General features: G+C 48.4%; 1 protein-coding gene across 2 annotated transcripts in view; it reads left to right on the forward strand.

Moving 5' to 3' along the window:
* Positions 1 to 20,279, forward strand: part of ANAPC4 (anaphase promoting complex subunit 4) — a 1,458,106-nt gene that overhangs the window by 68,182 nt on the left and 1,369,645 nt on the right. For both annotated transcript variants that reach the window (XM_069631855.1, XM_069631854.1), the window contains exon 3: positions 5,583 to 5,715. In XM_069631855.1, coding sequence (XP_069487956.1) covers positions 5,583 to 5,715 — 133 coding nt within the window. The remainder of the gene's footprint in view (positions 1 to 5,582; positions 5,716 to 20,279) is intronic.

The following is a 20,279-nucleotide window of genomic DNA, read 5'->3' on the forward strand; positions in this document are numbered from 1 at the left end:
GCCACATTGGGATGTGGGGGGTCTAGGGCCCCTTAGCGACCATTCGATCACGAGGGGTGAGTGGTCCGAGATTGATCTTCCCAGGTACCGAGCCATTTCTGTTTGCGCAAGCTGGGTCTTGTCGACAAATATGTAATCGAGCCTGGTGTACAGGCCGTGGGGTGAAGAAAAGTATGTGTAACCTCTTTCGTCTGGGGGTTAAGTCACACATCTACTACGTCTAAATGGTCTAGAGCTGTGCTCGGTGATCCTGAGTCTGCTGGGTTTCGGTTTGTGGGGGGGGGGGGGATCTGTCCAGCTCAGGGTCTCTCACACAGTTGAAGTCTCGGCCCCAGACAAAGAGGCTGTCCCTGTGCTGTGCTATTTTAGCGCACATCATCTTGAGGTATGCCGGGATGTTGTGGTTCGGGAAGTAGGAATTGACTGTGCATATTTCTGAATGTTCGATCAATCCCCATAGTATCAGTTATCTGCCTTCCGTGTCCGCCTCTACCTTAGTTTAAAAGACACCCGGGGGTCAACCCAAGTATACACTCCTCTCGTGTATTTTGAATGCGCTGCACGATACCCCCCCCGTATTCATTCAGTTTGGACATTGACTCCTCTGTCAGGTGAGTTTCCTGCAGCAGGGCAATGGAGATCTTCTTCCTATTCAAGTAGGACTTAACTCGATTCCTGCTGAGGTAGTTACCTATTCCCCGTACATTCCAAGTTATTATCTTGAGTTGTGTTGCCATGGCTTTGCAGTGCTAGTTCTGAGTTCTTTTCTTCTTCCTATGTTTCTGCCCAGGCTTGCGCCCCTTCGTATTCAAAGGACTTTCCAGCCCAGCCCTTATTGCTACAGGAGACCATGTGTCAAGCGTTTCAAGTGTAACCGCAATCACATCGGGTGATTGAACTACCAATAACAACAATTAACTGCGCCGACTGTCTGATTTTGGCAGCGCTCATGCGCTCCCTTGCCCTCCGGCTCCATCCAGGCCGTCAGGTGTCGGTGGTTTGCTTGCAACAGACCTGCACCGGTCTTTCTGTGGGTCGGGTTTTTGCGCTCCGGTCCTGCGGCCGAATTGTCCGCCTGTTCATTAGCTAGTGCATGTTGGTGTCACCACATATGTAGCACATTCATTGACTTACCCCTGTCACCAGTCCTCACCACTTAGCGTCAACTCTTTCCCCCCTCTCTACACAGCGCTTTTATGTGATCGGTTCTTCACCATCAGCCAGGTTGTTGTGCTCCAGCCACATGTTGGTTGCTGCGGGTGTCTCCAAGAACACTGCCCTTCCTTTGTAGAGCACCTTCAGGCAGGCGGGGTACATCAACATGTACTTCAAGTTCAGTTGGCGGAGTCTGGCCTTTACAGGTATAAAGGAATTCCTCACCCGTTGCACCGCCAGTGTGTAGTCAGGGTAGATGGCGATCTTAGAGTTGTCTCTTGTTATCTCCCCGCCTTCTCTGGAGAACTTGAGTATGACCTCTCAGTCCTGGAAGTTTAAGATTTTCGCGATCATTGGCCGTGGGTGTGATCCCGGTGGTGGCTTCCTTTGCAGAGATCTATGTGCTCTCTCCACTGCTAAACCTTGTGTTAGTCGACCAGCACCCACCTCCGGCTGCAGCAGGGCTTCTACGAACCCAGTCGGGTTCGAGGCTTCAGATCCTTCTGGTATGCCCAGTAGCCGGATGTTATGGCGGGCCCTCCATTCAGCTTCTTCTGATCTCGCTTCTAGTGTTGCAACTTTCTTCTCTAGCTCCAGTACTCTCACTTTCAAGTCTGCCGTGGTTTTGGCTGTTTCCTAGAGTCCGGCCTTTGCTGTAGTCACTCTCTCTGCCAGGTTGCGTGTATCTTGCCTCATTAGTAGCATGTTGGATTTGACCTCTTCTATTTTCGTGTCAATAAAGGACCTGAGTGCAGCTATGGCTTGTAGTACTTGTCCATTTCCTGGGCCTTCCTCGGGGGCTTGTGGTTCTTTGCTCGCTCTGCTGCTGTGGCTGACGGCGGGGTCTTTTGTCTGGCTGCTGTGAAGGAGTCCATGATTGACGGTTTGGTCTTCTCTTTGGCTGGAGACATGTTTCTGGTTTGCAGCCAGGGATGTTTATCTGCACCACCTATTCCCATCAAATCGGGTGGTAATGTCACCACGTCTTGTTTTGGTGGCACGAGGCAGTTCCGGCTGTCGCTGTGCGGTTTGGGGATGCACTGTCGCTTTTATAGCCAGATGGGGCAGATAGGTCTCACACTGTCAGGCTTATTTCAGTGGGGCTCTCTCGTTGCTTATATTTTTTTTTGAGGAATTGCAGCAAGGTTACGTTGCAAGGATGCAAGAGACTTTTAGCAGGTGACAGAAAATATTTTAATACGAGTTTGCATTTTCTAGTACCATGCATAGTTGGTGTTAATTGGATGAGTGAGTTTCACATGGGTGTGTGGACTGAGATTGTAAAGGGCATTTGAAGTGTATTATTTAGATGATGCATAATATGCTAGTTTTAAAAATATTTGAGGAATTGCAGATGTTACCGTTGCATCCTTAAGGGCAACATGGACTCTTAGGTTTAACATTGCTCCTTTGTTGAGAGTGGCATCAAAGAACTATTTTTGAAATGTCAACATCACTGTTTTGGTTTGTTATCATTCTGTGCAGTTGTGTTTGAGGTGTGGGTAGGGTACTGCCCACATCTCAAAGTTTCTGATTGAGTGACTGCAGCACTTGTTAGCAGAGTGAGAGATTCTGTGTACGGGTTGTGTGGATTTAGCGCATGATCAGTGTGTCTGTTCAGGAACCTCTGCAGAGTTTTGATGCGATTTGTGTGACCAGGGAGTCATGATTGGTGTGACCAGAAGGAGTCTGGTCATGGGGCTCTGCAGAGTCATGGGTTGTGTATTTGGTGTGCATTTAGTGCATTATCAGTGTGTCTGGTCAGGAAACTCTGCAGAGTTTTGATGTGATTTGTGTGACCAGGGAGTCATGATTGGTGTGACTAGAGGTAGTCTGGTCAAGCAGCTCTGCGGAGTCATGATGTGTGCGACCAAGTATAGTCTAGTTGTGTTGCGACCAGTGGGAGCTTTGGTCAAGAGTTTGTGGAGACTCTGGGGATGCAGGTGCACCTGCATCTCATTCGCTTTGTTTGTTTTATCTTAAGTGTGGCTTCTGGGACCATCCTGGAATAGATTCTTGGTTGGTTCTGGGAGTACGACAATGCAACACAACATCTTTGTGGCTGTGGCCACCTGGTTTAGCTTAGTGTAGTTATGAGGGCTCGGGTGTCTGGCCAACACTTTGAGGCTGAGTTTGGTGGTTTGGTTGGCCGGTGTGCCAGGAGGTTGCCTTTCGTGAATGTTGGAGAATGAGTGTTCGGAATGGTTCGGGTGAGTGTGGTAGAGGTTTATATATGCACCCGATGCATTAGTTGCCTTGATGGTATGGTCTGGTATAGTGAGTTAGTCATGTTCCTTGTAGGTGTTGTAGCAGGCCTCGTGCCAGCCCATATAGGTGGCCGTTTGTGCTCAGGCGTGGCAGTCCTGTGGTTCGCCAGTGGCAGTGGGGGACGGGAGGTGTTTAGTTTTTGCCAGGTTGTGTGTGGCTTTGTAGCTAGTAGCCCAGAGGGAGGTTTTGCGCTCCAGTGTGGCAGGCTTGTGATCCGTTAGTGGCGGTGGCGTGTGGAAGGTGTTGTGTGTTGTATGAGGGTAGAAGTTTATTGTTCTGTTGGTGGAGTGCCGTTACTGGATAGTTAGTTAAGCCTGTGTGTCCAGCTGGTCTCCTTCTTGGTTAGTCAAAGTGATCTTGGTGTCAGGGTTGCGCTAGGTTGGTTGTGCGTCCTGTCTGATAGTGAAGGGTATATTTTGTGTGGTGTAAAGGAAGGAGGTGTTGAGGACTATGAGGTGAGATGCATGTTGTATGGTGTGGTATGCTTGTTACAGTAAGGGAAAGAGGTGCTGTGGTTGGCCTTTCTTCCTTTGTATTCATCCTGCCTGGATGAGGTATGTATGGAGTGATGTCACTTGTGGAATGTTTGCTGTGAGCTTGGAATGTTTGGGTATGAATGGGTTCCACTGACAGGCAGTTGAGATATGTGAGCCTGGGTGGTGGGAGCCAGTGGGTTCCTGTCTTGTGTACTTCCTAATTTCCTGATGACCCTGACTACATCTTATGAACTTATGTACCTGAATAAAGAAACTTAAAGATCAACTTCAACTTGACAGTGTATCCTTTTAAGCATAAATGCCTTGCCACCGGTCATAACAAAGACGTATATATTAAAGAGGCATGGAGCTAATGTGCATCCCTGCCTCATGCCTGAGTGGGTTTCTATCTTCCTTGAAAGTGGGCCACAGTGGTCCAATCTAACATGGTTTGAACTATTGTCGTGGAACCTTATAATTAATTTGTACAAACCGGCTGGGCTTTTCCATCCAGCCAGTTTAGACCAGAGAAGATGCCGCAAAGACCGAGACATATTTACCCGACAATGTGGAGTCCTGTATACCCCTAAATATTGTTCGATTGAGGTTAGTGCTGTGTGCTTTTCTAAAGCCTGTCTGACATTTTTTCAGCCTGCCACCTTCCTTGGCCCAGCTCTCTAAATGTCTTAACAAGAGGGATGCAAAGACCTTACCATCAACGTCCTGGATGGTAATAGTGCGGTAATTCTTAGGGTCGGTCCTCACATCCCTCATGAAGATAGGTATTACATACGCATTGCACCAGGACTCTGGAAAGCACGTCCCCCAAACAGTATATACAGTATATTGCAGTAAATTGTGCAATTGTACAGTACAATTGTGCAATTTGTACCCCAAAAGGACTTGTTAAGAGGGGTGTGGTTACTAGCAAAAGCTGAGACTCTGTAATATAATGATGGACATAATTAGTGTTGCAATTGCAACCTCCTATTATTGTGGCTTGCAAACACTGGTTTGATTGCCTGCAACTCTTAAACTTTAATCAATCTGACAGGGGAAGCCGCTGATAAAAAACATACACTCACTCATTATTTGGATTAAGAGTAATTTTATGTCCCTTACTTTGATGTTATTGATAGATCAAGTTTAATATACAGTCTTCTCTGCGAACTCGCTGATTTTGGTGAAATAATGCCACTTTTTCTATTCGAAACTTCAGCTCTTTTCAACCACTTTGTGATATTGGCAAATATTGTTCATCCTCTGCATTAGTTTTGTCTGATAAAAGCGGGAATGGTTAGTGATAAACTGAATACTTATATGGAGTCCTATTTTAAATGGAAACCGTTTGCAAGAAGATAAAATGGAGAAGATCTGGTCAAATACCAAGTTGGAGACTATGGAACCAGAGGATCTGGATCATCATCTTGGTTTCCATTCGTGATTGTAATGGTTTGATCATGTGCAAATCAAAATCTCCTTTAGTTTCAGGACCCTTAGCTGCCAATTTCTTTTATCCCCTACATGAAACCAAATGTCTGTGCCAACTGTTGTCTCCATGTATTGCAGTGCATAAAAGATTGATGTGAACTTTAACACTTGGCTTACCTGAAATACTTGCATTGTATTATCCTGCTTGTGGAAAGGTTTGTTTTCAAAATGTTAAAACTGCTTTTTATACAGTCTTGGCTTTTGGACTTGCTGACACCATGAGAGTTGTATTGTGCGACGTTGAAAAACCAGAGAGCCTTCACACTCTGGTGGTGAATTCACCCGTAGCCTGCATGCAATGGATGGAGGTTACAGAGGAAAACAGGTACAGTATGTCTCTTAAAAAAGCAATGGCTCCTTAACATTGTGTTTTATGATGTGCTTACTGATCTTAGAGGAATGCATGGAATGTTGAATTGATTTTGAACCAAGATGAGCACTTGCCAAATATACTGACTTGGATTTTCGAGGATAACTTGGGCTGTGGTGTATTAATTGCTAGTCCTTGTGTACGTGGAAATCTAAAATAACCACTTTGTAATTTAATATCTACAAACCCCATCAATACATCCAGAAAACAAAGATCATCTTCTAAGAATATTGATGGAAATGTGGAAATACAGCCAGGACCACCTATTTAGCCTCAGCTTGTAGCCTAGAAGAGTGAGGAGCTACCAGGGTTTACTTTTTGAATCCCCTAGCCAAATGGTGCCATTCAAACATAGTTGTGAGTTGCAGAGTCAGTTGGCCAAATGGTCCATATTAATAGTCAGTAAACTCTGGGTTCCTTCTCTTTTCACAGTTGCCTAAATGCAACAAATGTCTGGATGAAAATCAGAAGTAGCAGAAATTGAAAAGCGTTCTTATTAGAGCAATAGCTGATCAATTAAAAGTACATCCTTTGCCTACCCTATTCCCTGGATGCATCTAGGTTAACAAAATGGGTGGCCACCACCACCACCTTCCAGTGATTCCGAAACAGACAATTCATGGATAAGGCACTCTACCCATATCTCTAACTTCATCGCTACTACTCGCATCTCTCAACAATCCTCATCCTCCCTTACTTCCCCTACACGTACTGAGTATACCTTCACTTTGCCAGACATTTACTTTGCCATATATTTACTTCTTCGTGCATTTACTTCATCTGCATCTTCACATTGGGAATGTGGCAATAAATGAGATTATGGTTAGCTGAAGGATCAATGGGTGGCAGGGGGCTATATATGGGGTAAAAAAGGGGGGGATACAAGGGGTCTTGTCCTGTAATGAAAAAGTGAAAGACAGGAGAAGTAAATGTGAATATGTGAATGTATGGCGAAGTGAATGCAGGGGGAACTAAAGACAAACTCCCATTTTCAACACTGTCATTCTGGTGTCCTCCTGACCCTCTCTAATCATGCTTCTGAAACATTTGCTTCCAGGGCTCTGCGCTTGATGGGGTCATCTCCTACCTGCCCAATTGCTCCTTTTCCATTTCCTGGAGCACTGACCCATCCTTTTATTGCACATCCCTTAAGGATTGGTCCTTGACCCCCTCCTAAATTCCCCACTTTACACCTCTTCTGCCCACCTTCATCCCAGATCTATCCTTTCACACCACCAACTGTCTATGCGCCATTAGTCATTGGATGGTATGCGTTGTCTGACGCTCAGCTCTTTGAAGACAGCAAGTCCTCTTCCTTCTGGCCTCCAATCCTATGCCCAGTTTTCCTTCTATTTTCTTACATCTTGATCTCCTCACCACTTCTCCCCAATACTCAGAATCTGGGGTCCTCTTGGATAGCAATCTCAATCCGTTGCTAGCTACAATCTCTAGAATAACTTAAATGCTTGCCTATCACTCTGATAAGACTCTGATATCCTGGTTCGTCCTCAGCAGACTGAATTACGTCTACATATTCCTACAGGTGCCCCATCCATATAACCCTCTTTTCATTCACACTACTTAACAAAGTGGTGAACCTGGTCACCTGCCCACTCATTAAACACCTGTGGACCTTGCCCACCTCTGCATGCTGCCTCCATCTGGGTTGTTCACTATGCCAAACCGGTTGCTTTGTAAATTCTTTTCTATATTCTTTAAATCTATTCACGCGCTATCCACACTGCCCCAATGTGGTTGACTCTATCTTTTGTTGTTCGACCTTGCTGTCTAAAATCCAATGCCCTCCATTTACTGCCTCATGCTGCTATTCTTCCTGTCCCCCCATCTCTGGAACTCATTACCTTGCTGACCTCAAGTGTACCCCACTTCCACAGGGTTCATGGCCACACTAAAACTAGTATAGAATCCCCTGGTTCATGCATGATTATCACTCTCCTTCATGATCCCTAACCGAGTCTTCAGTTGCATCTATTGTACGTATATATTGTTCTTTTAAACAATGGGCTTCTGAACAGACATCAGTTTATGCATTTAATGTTTTATTGGTTTTGCTTGCCTGGCATGGCCTCCTTTATACCATTGAGTGATCATTTTGAAGTATCCATAATGTTACTGCTCCTCACACCCTATGGATTTCTGTAATTTGGTTCTGATAGAAGCACATGTTCTTTCAGAAATAAAGAATGTTGCGTTACGTTTCACGCTTCAGATCCTTTAAGAGCTAAGGATCAGACACTCTCCGGTAAAGCCTGCACAGGCTAAGGGTGCGGATTTGTGCAACACAGGACCGCAGGAGACGCTGGCCGGTTGACACGTAGAAAGTTGCACTATGTTCCATGCTTCCGATCCTTTAAGGATCGGACCCTCTTCAGCAAAGCATGTACAGGACAAGGGCGCTGTGTTTTGCGACACATGTGTTTGGCGACGATGGGGCAGTGGCACAGAGTGCAAGCATGCTGCGCAGCCGTCGACCGGCAGCGACTGTAAGGTAAGAAAGGTGTGTGCAGTGGGAGCAGCCACTACTGCTCCCTACTGAACTGCCCGGCCTTGTGCGTACTTCTACTTAACCGCCTGGCTCAACATGCACTGTCTTTGTGCAACCTTGAGGCTTTCCCCTCTTGCGCTTAGCTGTACTTTGTGTTTTGTGAGTCTCTTTTGTGCCCTGTGGCTGCTGTGCCTCCACACTGTTAACCTTTGTGCTTTCTAGCTCTGTTTTCTCCCCTCTAGGTGTCCACTCTGCTGTTGGTTACTGATGTGCTTTCTAGGTCTGTTTTTACCCCCTCTTGGTTACTACTCTACTAGTGGTTACTGTTGGTTACTGTGTCTCTGTTGTGCCCTCTAGGTTCTTTCAACTCTCTAGGTTCCCACTTCCGCTGCTGGTGTCTGTTGGTTACTGTTCTGTCTCCCTTAGTCCCCCTCACCCCTAGGTAGATCTCTATGTCCCCCCCACTCCCTTGTTCTTAGTCCTCGCTGTGTTCTTGTGCTCCCCTTGTAGTGTGTACCTGCTTGTGCTTCTTCTGTTGTGTTACCAACTGTTGTGATCCCCCCGTTTCTGTGCATCCTGCGTTGCGCAGCGATGAGCTGTGCCCCCCTTCCTCATGCTTCTCTCCCTCACATCGTCCTCTTTCCTCCTTGCACCCTCTATGGTGCTTTCAATTTCTCCCATCTTCTCTAACTGCTACTCTGTCTCCTATCCTATCCCTCTCACTGAGTATGGAAGGAAAAGGTTCAAGAGGGATATCCTGAGCTCAACCCAGGCCTGCCGATCGCTGATACCCACATCAGCACCTCCTCAGAGAGACTCTCACGGGCATCCTCCTACCGACATCCTCTTTGTCATTCCCTCTCCAGACCTATGGATCCCTCATATGGTCTCTGTTCTGTCTCCTTTCTCCTCCTCCTCCTCCTCCCATTAATGGTGGCACCCGATGGGAGGTGCTCTTTGCCTCCTTCCATTCCTCCAAAGTCACCATCAATGTCTCTCTTAATGGTACTTTCATGGTCCAGGGCTCTCAGCCCAATCTCCTCCTTCTTAATAGGTGTCTCCCTCGACTTATCAACTTCCACCCTTCTCCTTCAACCCCTTCTACCACCTCTCTGCCTCCTCTGCCTCTTCCATTCTCCTCTCTGGCACTTCCCTTCCACCTTACTCCCTTTGGCCCCTATGCCACCTCCTTCTACTGCCTCTGCCCACTCTCTGGCCCCTCTGCCACTTTCGTTGGGTGTACCTCACTCCTGTACCCCACTGTTACGCTCACCTGGTTCCCACAGGGGCGTTGATCGGACCCGGACAGCTGCGGTCTCCACCAACGTGATGCGTAGTGCAGAGATGACAGTCTGGACTGGCCCGCCTAATCTTGTCTGCTGGATCTGTAGAAGTATTCTCCTGCAAGTGGAGAAAGGGATTTAGCCACCCGTGGACTTTAGTGATGGCCCCCACCCCAACTGTTCTCGTTCTCCCACTGATCACCTCTGATATCCCTTTTAGTAACCTCACCTTATGTTTTTAAATGATGAGCTCTCCATCCTGCATGACATGCAGGGGCGCGTAGATGCCAGTTACTTCACTGGTTTGAAGGTACTGGAGGAGTTTCGGAAGAATATTGGCTCCAATGTTTGTAAAGTTCAAAGAGTTCAATATGTCCGATGTTCACTCTTGTTCCATTCCCTCGTTAGATTGCAGCTGGCTCCAAGAGAATATTGCCTGGAGGCAGCCAATGGAGTTCAGGTAAAAGTCTGTGTTATCAAACACTGTCCGGTAAAAGGTTCATGAATTTAACTTGTTGTTTTCTCTCCCTTTATAGGTGCGGCATAAGAAGATGCGGCGCATTAAAGAGTAATGCCTCCGGTGATAAATCGGGTAAGCCTATGGTAGCAAAAGAGATTGTCTTTGTCGGTTCTCACGGCTCACCTTGATTTTTCTTTTGTTGTTCCTTCCAGGTGCTGGGTTTCAACGAAGAAAATGATGGAGGCAGCGCCGAGTCAAAAGATGCTGTGGACTGGTGAGTATAACACAGCGCTGCTGCTGCCGATGCGGCGCGTGCTGGAATAATGTCCTTTCCAGACTCGGAGATGTGCTGGGTCCGGAATCAGGTAAGGAATCAAATGGTTTGTTTTCTAACCTTGTCCTTTTCTTCCTCTTTATTCTAGGAGCTCCGGATTCGAGGCGGGCGTGGCAGAAGACTGGATGCTGGCTGCAGGCACGGTGAGCGTCACGCTGCTGGATGCAGAATATCGCGAAGCGTGTGCTGCTGTTGGGGCGTGTTTTAAATAGCCTCCAAAGTAGTTCCAGGTAAGAAGTTCCCTAGAGCCACGCCCGAGTAAAAAATAGTCCCTGTAACAAAATAGTCCCTGTAACAAAATAGTCCCATCCAGGCCTCATGTAGGCTTGGGCTCTTTTGCAGCATGGTCTGCATCAGGTAAGTAAAGTCTATGAGCCTGGCGCCTATGGCACCAGGACTGATTTCTATGATGAGCCTGGCGCCTAAGGCGCCAGGACTGAACCCAGACAGCCCCTAGCCGGGGCTGCTGAGGTTTAAATAAATGTCTGGATGGCCTTGGTCCTGATGCCCGGGGGTAGGCATCATGACACCCACCCCGGAAGACGTTCAAATGTGGTATTCTGCTCCAAATAGCTACTCATAACTCTCGCTCTGTTGTCAAACACTCCTCTGACATCAGCCACCTCCCCAAAGACCCTCACCTGGATGTCCTCACTCTCAGAGACATGATTCACGGCCAACTCTGTCACGAGTTTTGACACTCTCCTCCCTGAGGGCTACAAGATCCTCTCTGAGCCCAGAACCAACCGGCCCGGAGGTGGAGTGGCCCTGATCTTTCCTGAGTGGGGCCCTGCATCTGTCATTCCTACGCAGGATTATTTCTCCTTTGAATGCCTGGTCTGTTGGCTCTCTATCTGCTGGCCCTCTCCCTGACTATGGCCACCATCTACAGGCCACCTAGCCAGGTCACCCTCTTCCTCTCAGAATAGGCTGACCTCTCCTCTTCTCTCCTTGCCTCTACCTCTCAACTTCTCCTCAGAGACCTCAACATCCACCTGGATGCTTCTAACCCCTCCTCTGGGCTCTTCTGCAACCTCTGTGACTCTCCCTTTCCATTTTACCATCTGGTCCGACACAATCTGCTGGCCAAACCTTGGATATTTTCATCTCCTCAGACATCCCCCTTTCTCACCCCCTCACTACTCCTCTCTCTTGGACTGATCACTTTCAACTCTCCTCTGTTAGGACAGTTATTCTGAAACCCAAGTAAGGGTTTAGTGAAACTATTCGACTGAAACAGTACAAGACTCCACTCTTAGTATAAGGCTGTACCACCTGAGTGTGTATGTATGTATACGTGTGTGTGTGTGTGTGTGTGTGTGTGTGTGTGTATATATATATATATATATATATATATATATTTTTTTTTTTTTCTGAGGCTTGTGGAATCTGCTTAGATCACATGCTGTGCATAGGCCGACATCTAGTGGAAGCTGCAGAGTATTACAGTTTGTTTTTCGAAACTCGAAAATGGGCGTCGACACAGGGCGTGCCAGTAATACTATCCCTAGTGTGACGTCCACTATACCCAAGATCCCTCACGCGTCTAGGATCCTCGGATTGTTTTTTTCCGCCATACTGGTCGGAAGCATTTTGCAGAGTCCCCTGGCCTTAGCCATACTTTTGCTAAAATATTAATTTATTTACATCCTTCCCCATCCCAATGTCGAACTTCGACACTCGAAGCCGGCTGGAGAAGAAATCGACAGTCGGCGGCTGCATGACGATTTGGGCCTCGGAAGGCCTCTGGCCTTGGCCCAGGCCTTGGAAGGCCTCTGGCCTTGGCCCTGCAAGTAGGGAGAGTGGGGGGTTGGACATACTCTACACTCTTGGTATATAGGTACACCTTATACATTTCCTACACTTAACAGCCTGCTGCCTCAAGGTGCGTATGGAGGGTACCCCTTTTCAATTCTGCCCCAAGTGCAATCGCAAATACCCTTGGGTCGACAGGCACGCCACGTGCAATCTCTGCTTTCCGAGGGACCACCCCGAAGCGAACTGCGGAGCGTGTAGTAGGTTTAAACCTAAGACACTTAAGGACCGTTCGAAGCGTTGGGCCCACCACGCCAGTCAGGCGGCCATGGCAGCGGAGGGCGCCTTCAGCAACGCCGTACTTTCGGACGGCGAGGGCATTACGGCGTCGAAAGACAGCCGAGCGCAAGTCCCCGACTTCGGAAGGTCCTCCGGCAGTGCGGCTATGGGGAAGACCCCCGGCGACACAAGCGCTTCACACACCACACACACTAAACACACGAAGTCCAACCGAGACTCGACGTCGAGTTCTCGGAAAGAGGCACAAACAGAACGGTCCGATTCGGTGTCCTCTGGGCATTCTCGATCGAGATCGCCACATGACTCCAGGCAATCATCCACTCTTGCCAAGAGTGCCTCGCTCCCTAGGCTAACAGAAGTTCGATCGTCGGAGGACGAAGACGACTTCCGCCTCCAGGCCGTGCTCCAGGAGTCGGAGCCCGCAGTCAAGATCAGCGAGGGCCCACGCTCGAAGGACAGGGACTCTACCCCCGATCCTCGACGCCGGGCGTTGAAAACCTCCGGAGCCACAAAAGGACAGGGAAAACATTTTCCCACTCACGGGGAGGGGGAAAACAGCAGAAGAAGCAGTCTTTGCACTCTTCCACACCTGTGAAACACACCACTCCCCCCTAAACGGACAGGTCTGCTGATATGTCTAAAACCAGCAAATCTACTCAGGATAAATCCCCGAGACTTGCTGAGAGAGTCATTCCCAGTTCCAAAAAATGGTCGAGTGAAGACAAAGATAGGGTCATGTCAAGGATGTCTTCTTTGGCTGACATTTACAATAAAAATCCAGACCATTTCCTTTCGTATGATTCACAAGGGGCGACACCCTCAGGCTCTAACGATCCTATCCCCCCTAGTAAGAAGCCCCGGTTTGAGACACAGATGAGGTCTACAGACCCCTTCGAGGTACAACCATACTCACGACCATACTCACTGTATCAAGGAGAGGCTTCCTTTGGTGAGGACCAAGAATTTGGCATGGTAGAAGAGCAAACCGGGACGGGCTACTATGGGGATGATGAGGACCAAGAAGAGGAAGAGGAAGACCCTGAAACCTACAGAGTAGATTCCCCGGTAGAAAACGAAGCCCCGGTTACCGACTCCCCTGTCAATAACCAACCCCTCCTAAACGAGGTTCTCGCATGTGCAGCAGAACATTTCCATATTGACACCCACGGTGTCCAGGAGGAGAGGGACTTCGCAGAGGAGTTAGTGGGAGAAAGGAGGCCTGTTGCCCAGACCATCCCTATCCTTAAGTCCATTCAGCGAAGAATAGACCCGTCCCTGGTGAACCCGAACCTCACCAGAGCAGTCAATCCCAGGGTTGAAAAACTTTTCAGGGCAGCCCAGTCTGACCCTCTCTATATAAGAGGACATCTGAAGCCAGACTCCCTAGTTGTCACTAACACTCGTAAGAGGGCTGGAACACCATTGTCATCGTCCAAAGCTCCTCCCGACAAGGAGAGCAAAAAACTATATGATTTCGGCAGGAAAGTAGCCTCAACGTCCGCCTATCAAGCAAGGATTGCAAACTCCACCACCCTGTTGGCCAGCTACAACTGCCATCAGTGGGAAGAAGTCACGGCACTCATAGCCTCTGCTCCGGAACCTTTAAAGGCCCAGTTATCTCGGATTTCCGCAGAGGGTAGAGCCGTGTCTGGTTGCATTTTGAAAGCAACCTTTGACGCCACAGACAACGCAGGCAGATTGATAGCAGAAGGCACTGTTATCAAGAGACATGCGTGGTTACGGCAGTCTTTTCAGGCAGAAACCCAGGCATCATTGTTGGACAAACTGGTGGAAGCCGATCTGTTGTTTGGTAAGGCGGTCGAAGACGCACTGCAGAATGCCAAGGACGAATACGAGACACTCAAGTCCCTTGGGCAGTTAACCAATAAACCCCCTAACCAGAGAGGGAATAGTAATTTTCATCGCCCACACGGCCAAAATTCCCAGAGAGGATCTAACTATTCCCAGGGGCAGGGTACACAGTGGAACAACAGCCAACAGCCTACCCAGGGTTACGGCAGGGGTAATGGGAGAGGTCGTGGTAAAGGTAGAGGCAGCCCCAGCAAGGGAGGCGGCACGCCTCCACCAAAGCAGTGACGCTCAGTTCAGGGTCCCTTCTCACGCAACCCCAGTAGGGGGGACACATTTCCAACTTCACCCAGGCTTGGGAAGGGATCACATCAGACAGATGGGTGCTGTCAACAGTATCCACAGGGTACTGTATAGAACTACTGCAGCGTCCCCGGAACCATCCACCACGACAAAGAGTACACTCTTTAGAACATCAGAAGATTCTCCTCGAGGAGATCGCCATTCTGCCAGAAAAGGACGCGATAGAACTCGTCCCGGGACACCAGGTAAACAAAGGTATTTATTCAACTTACTTCCTTGTACCTAAGAAAGATTTGACAATGCGCCCAGTATTGGACTTACGGCCTGCCAACAAGTATGTCAAGCCCCAAAAGTTTTGTATGACTACGCTACAAGAGGTAATCCCCCTCCTAAAAAAGGGGGATTACATGGCAACCTTGGATATGAAAGATGCTTATTTTCATATTTCCATGTTCCCAGCGCACAGAAGGTACTTGCGCTTCAAGGTGAACAGTCGGCACTACCAATTCAAGGTACTGCCCTTCGGGATAGCTTCGGCACCAAGGGTATTCACCAAGGTACTGGCCGTGGCGGCTGCACACCTACGCAGGGAGGCAATCCCGGTGTACCCTTATCTGGACGACTGGCTCATAACGGGGAAAACCCCAGTAATTTGCAGGACAAACATTCAAAGGACTATCAACCTCCTCCACGAGTTAGGCTTCTCAATCAACGAGAAAAAGTCAAGCCTGGTGCCAAGCACCTCCAAACAGTTCCTAGGAGCAATCCTAGATACTCAAGAGGGGTTGACCTTTCCTTCAGAGGAAAGAATTCGGAATATACTACTGCAAATTCCGCATTATCAGTCCGGTCACCAAATAACGGTACGCAAAGCAATGCGTTTACTGGGCATGATGGCGTCATGTATTTACCTGGTCCCCCACGCGCGCCTGCGCATGCGTCCCATGCAGGAATGGTTGGCGAAACAGTGGTCTCAGGCAAGTGGTCAGTGGGACGATCTACTGGTCGTTTCGCCAACACTAGTACAAAGCCTTCACTGATGGACAAGAGACAATCTCGCACAGGGGAAACCCTTTTACGATCCCGGAGTACAGGCAGTAGTCACTACCGATGCATGTCTGACGGGGTGGGGAGCTCACCGTCTCCACCACACAGCTCAGGATCTCTGGTCTCCCTCAGTGGCCAAGAACCACATCAACCTGCTAGAGTTTCTGGCAGTATTCAGAGCGCTTCAAGCGTTCGAGCCCCACCTACTAAACCTGTCAGTGCAAATCCGGACGGACAGCACAACATCCATGTTCTACCTGAACAAGCAAGGAGGGACTCGTTCGCCAAATCTGTCCAAGCTTGCCCAGAAAATCTGGATATGGGCACTCAGACGGAACATCTTCCTGTCATCACAACATGTTCCAGGGGAGCTCAATTCCCTAGCGGATGCTCTGAGCAGAGACTCCCTCCCAGAGGAACACAAATGGGTTCTACACAGAGAGGTTGTAGAAGATATCTTCTCTCAGTGGGGTTTCCCTGCTATAGACTTATTCGCCACAAGCGAAAACACAGTGCCCAGGATTTGCATCCAGGTTCCCCCAACCAGACTCCCAGGGGTGTGGGTCTGTGGGTGAACTGGTCAGGGATGTTTGCGTACGCTTTTCCACCAACTCCTCATCAGGAAAGTGGTGAACAAGATGAACAGAGAGTCGATGACGCTCGTCCTAGTTGCTCCCATGTGGGCAAGACAACCGTGGTTCCCACACCTACGCAGGATGGCGGTATGCAAGCCCATCAAACTTCCAGCCTGGTACAACCTACTGTCCCAGCACCAAGGTCAAACAGTGCACCAGCCACCCAACTCAATGAACCTGGCAGCATGGCTCCTGAGGTCATAGAGTTTGGACATCTCAATTTACCACAGAGGTGTATGGACATCCTAAAGGAACCTAGGAAACCAAACACAAGGCACTGTTACTTTGACAAGTGGAAGAGGTTCGTTATCTGGTGCCAGAGTAGACAAATCAACTCTGTTGATTGCACTCCTTCCACTATTGTTTCATACATGCTCCACCTGCTAGATGCAGGATTGGTTTTTAACTCACTAAAAGTACACCTGGCAGCCCTGTCGGCATACACCACTTACCATAGTAAGGTCTCGTGGTGGAAAGTACCAGTAGTTAAAGCCTTCATGGAAGGAGTAAAGAGACTTCACCCTCCTATTTCAAACCCACCACCAGGGTGGGACCTTAATGTGGTGCTAGCCAACCTCATGGTACCCCCTTTCGAGCCCATTCATAAAAGCAGTCTCAAACACCGGACTTATAAAACGGCCTTCTTAGTAGCTATTACTTCTATAAGAAGGGTCCGTGAAATTCAGGCTCTGTCAGTGCAGGATCCCTTCTTTACTGTCCATAAAGACAAACTGGTTTTACGCACACACCCTAGGTTCTCACTTAAGTTTATATCAAAATTCCATGTAAACCAGTCCATCGAGCTTCCGGCTTTCTTCCAGGACCCTCAAAGCTCGGCTGAGATGAAACTACACACCCTAGATGTGCGTAGGGCGGTCCTCTACTATGTAAATAAGACCAGACCGCTAAGAAAAACAGATCAACTGTTTGTCTCCGTAGCTACAGGCAGAGAGAGGGATCGTGTCTCTAAAGGTGCCATCTCGAAGTGGATTATTAACTGTATCCAGCTGTGTTACTCACTCTCTGAAAGAACTCTGCCTTTCACGCCAAGAGCCCACTCTACTAGAGGCATTGGGGCCACTCTGGCTTTCATTGCAAATGTACCCCTTGACACCATTTGCAAAGCAGCTACTTGGAGCTCTATTCACACTTTTACTCAGCATTACTGCATTGACACCCATTCCAAGGCAGATACACAAGTGGGACAAGCGGTTCTAAGACACTTATTTGCTCATGACCCTTCTCACATCCCACCTCCTTCTTCAGGTACTGCTCGCTAATCTATGCACAGCATGTGATCCAAGCAGATTCCACAAGCCTCAGAAGGGATACATTACTCACCGTAATCGTATTTCTGATGCTTGTATCTGCTTAGATAAACATGCGACCCACCCTTCCTCCCCTCTGAGGGAAGGCGCATGGTTGCTTGTAGTCTTACCTTTCTATCTATCTGCTTGGATTATCTGTACTCGCGCTACTCCTCATACTACTTCATGTCAGAAAAAATACAATCTGAGGATCCTAGACGCGTGAGGGATCTTGGGTACAGTGGACGTCACACTAGGGGATAGTATTACTGGCACGCCCTGTGTCGACGCCCATTTTCGAGTTTCGAAAAACAAACTGTAATACTCCGCAGCTTCCACTAGATGTCGGCCTATGCACAGCATGTGAATCTAAGCAGATACAAGCATCAGAAATACGATTACGGTGAGTAATGTGTATATATATATATAATCTGTACGAAGGTACCAGGAACTTGTAGTATACCAAGGGTCCAACAGAAACACTGTCAACCAGAAGTATAATTAAAAAAAGGTTCATTATAAATACAAGTTAGGCCAAGTTATGTCATAGAGTCTTATACACATTATAAAAACATAACACAATGCTTTAAAGTACACAGATCAAAGCATGAACCTTGTTCAGAAAACGTACAATATTTCTAGGCAAGTCAGACCTTATCAAACACATTTAGTATAGGACACACCTATTCATGGTGAGTAAAACCATAAATTACTTTCTGATTACTTTCAGTAATACGAGGGTTTTAGACCTTAGCAGTTGTGCAGTGATACTCAGTTAAGGAATCCCTTAGTAAACCAACCTGTAAGTAAACTGAATAGTGGAAAACCAATAAGAAACCGTAGAAACCTATAACCACACTGAGGATAAGGCACATTTATACTAGGCGACTAAGACCTTTTGGTGTAATATACAATTACAGTTGCTTTTTAGCTCAGTAGAACATAGACTAAGATAAGCAAGAACACTTTACAGTAATTTAGAATTGCACCAGGCAAACCAAGGTCAGCTACACCTATAGAACACTTTTTACGAATGGCATACAGCTATTCTAGGCAGGTAAAACCTAATGTTGTAATATACTTTTTATTTGTGTTATAACCAAATATTTGTTTTTTCACATAAAGAACCAATGTACTGAAAAAAAAACATATCTTCATAAGGTCAGTTCACATGATCATTATTAATTTAATAAATTACACATGATGATATCTATGACTACGTTTATCGTGAGAGCAGTCTCTTGGCCTGTTATCAGTCTATGCCAGAACATCAATGAAGAGAGGCCTTGCTCTGAATCTGAATTTGAGATGAATTTGTCCACGTGTTTTTTTCCTGGTGTTTAGAGTACCTTGACAATGTCTCACTAGATGTTCCAGTGTTTGATGTTTTAAGTCTCTGCAACTCGTACTTAGGGGTCGATTCATGGAATTGATGTGCGCCAAAAATTCCCGCGCAGAGGTGCCAAAACGTGCGAATCGCAGGAAAAGTGCGAAAATAGCAGTGCAAGTGCGAAAATCGCAGGAAAACCAGCACACAGCGATTCATGGAAGTCCGTGCGCGAGAAAAACATTGGATGGGTGCTAAAAATGTGCGCCGCGCATGCCGGCGCACAGGTCATCCAACAGCATGCGCCACGGCCACTGCGAAATCGCACATAGCGCGGCGCACATCCCAAAAGTAGGCGGAACACGGGGCGTAACACTCGGAATGGGGAACAACGCGTGAAAATATGGGCGTCACGGGGGAAGTACAGGAGGCACGTGCGCGGAACGCCCACACGCTCGCCTACAACCCGTATTCATGGAATCAAATAGGGCAAACCAGCGCACGGTCAAAGACGCGCACAGGGCCAAACAAGTACGCCACAAGAAAACAGGCGGTAGCGCCCCTGCGACTGAAAAAAATGTGCGCCAAAATGTGCACTAACAAAAAGCACACATATACAGCCATGATGAATGGCCCATACAGTGGCCCTCTAGGACGGACAAATGAGGTGCAAAGGGGCACCGACAAACACGGACACCCGCTGTGTGAAAAATAGCGTGTGCGCGTGTTCCTGGGTGCACGGGAAGTTCCACACGCGATTAGCCTGGGTATGTGTACTTCGGGGTTCGCAGGAAGTTCCACACGCGATTAGCCTGGGTAGGTGGGGGTGCGTGGTAAGTTCCACATGCGATTGGCCTGGCTACGTGTACTACGGGGTGCGCGGGAAGTTCCACATGCGATTGGCCTGGGTACGTGTATTCCGAGGTGCGCGGAAGATTCACACGGGATTTCTGCAGGGTACGTGTATTTCGGTGGTGCCGGGGAATGCTACATGTGATTTGGCCATGTGTGTCCCCCCAGGTGTTCCCTCTACACCCTGCACGGCCCCTGCAGGCAGCCCACACCACAGGGTACTACCCTGCACCCCTGCTCATGTCCCACAGGCAACCCATCCACCATGGCCATGCCCACCAGCCAACCCACATGTCACCTTGCACTACTGATCACCAACACATGTCTCCCACCCACCCCCCACCACCCAGCAGTGCAGGGGCAGCCTCCACCAGGCCCCCACTCATGTCTACCACCACCCCCACCCCCCAGCCACCAGGGGCAGCCTCCATCAGGCCCCCACTCATGTCCCCTATTATCCCCACCCCCCAGCAGTGCAGGGGCAGCCTCCACCAGGCCCCAACCCATGTCTCCCACCACCTCCACCCCCCAGCCACCAGGGGCAGCCTCCACCAGGCCCCCACTTATGTCTCCCACCACCCCCACCCCCCAGCAGTGCAGG

The sequence above is a fragment of the Ambystoma mexicanum genome, chromosome 6q, assembly GCF_040938575.1.
Source record: "Ambystoma mexicanum isolate Mex_15411 chromosome 6q, UKY_AmexF1_1, whole genome shotgun sequence".
In the NCBI taxonomy this organism is placed as follows: Eukaryota; Metazoa; Chordata; class Amphibia; order Caudata; family Ambystomatidae; genus Ambystoma; species Ambystoma mexicanum.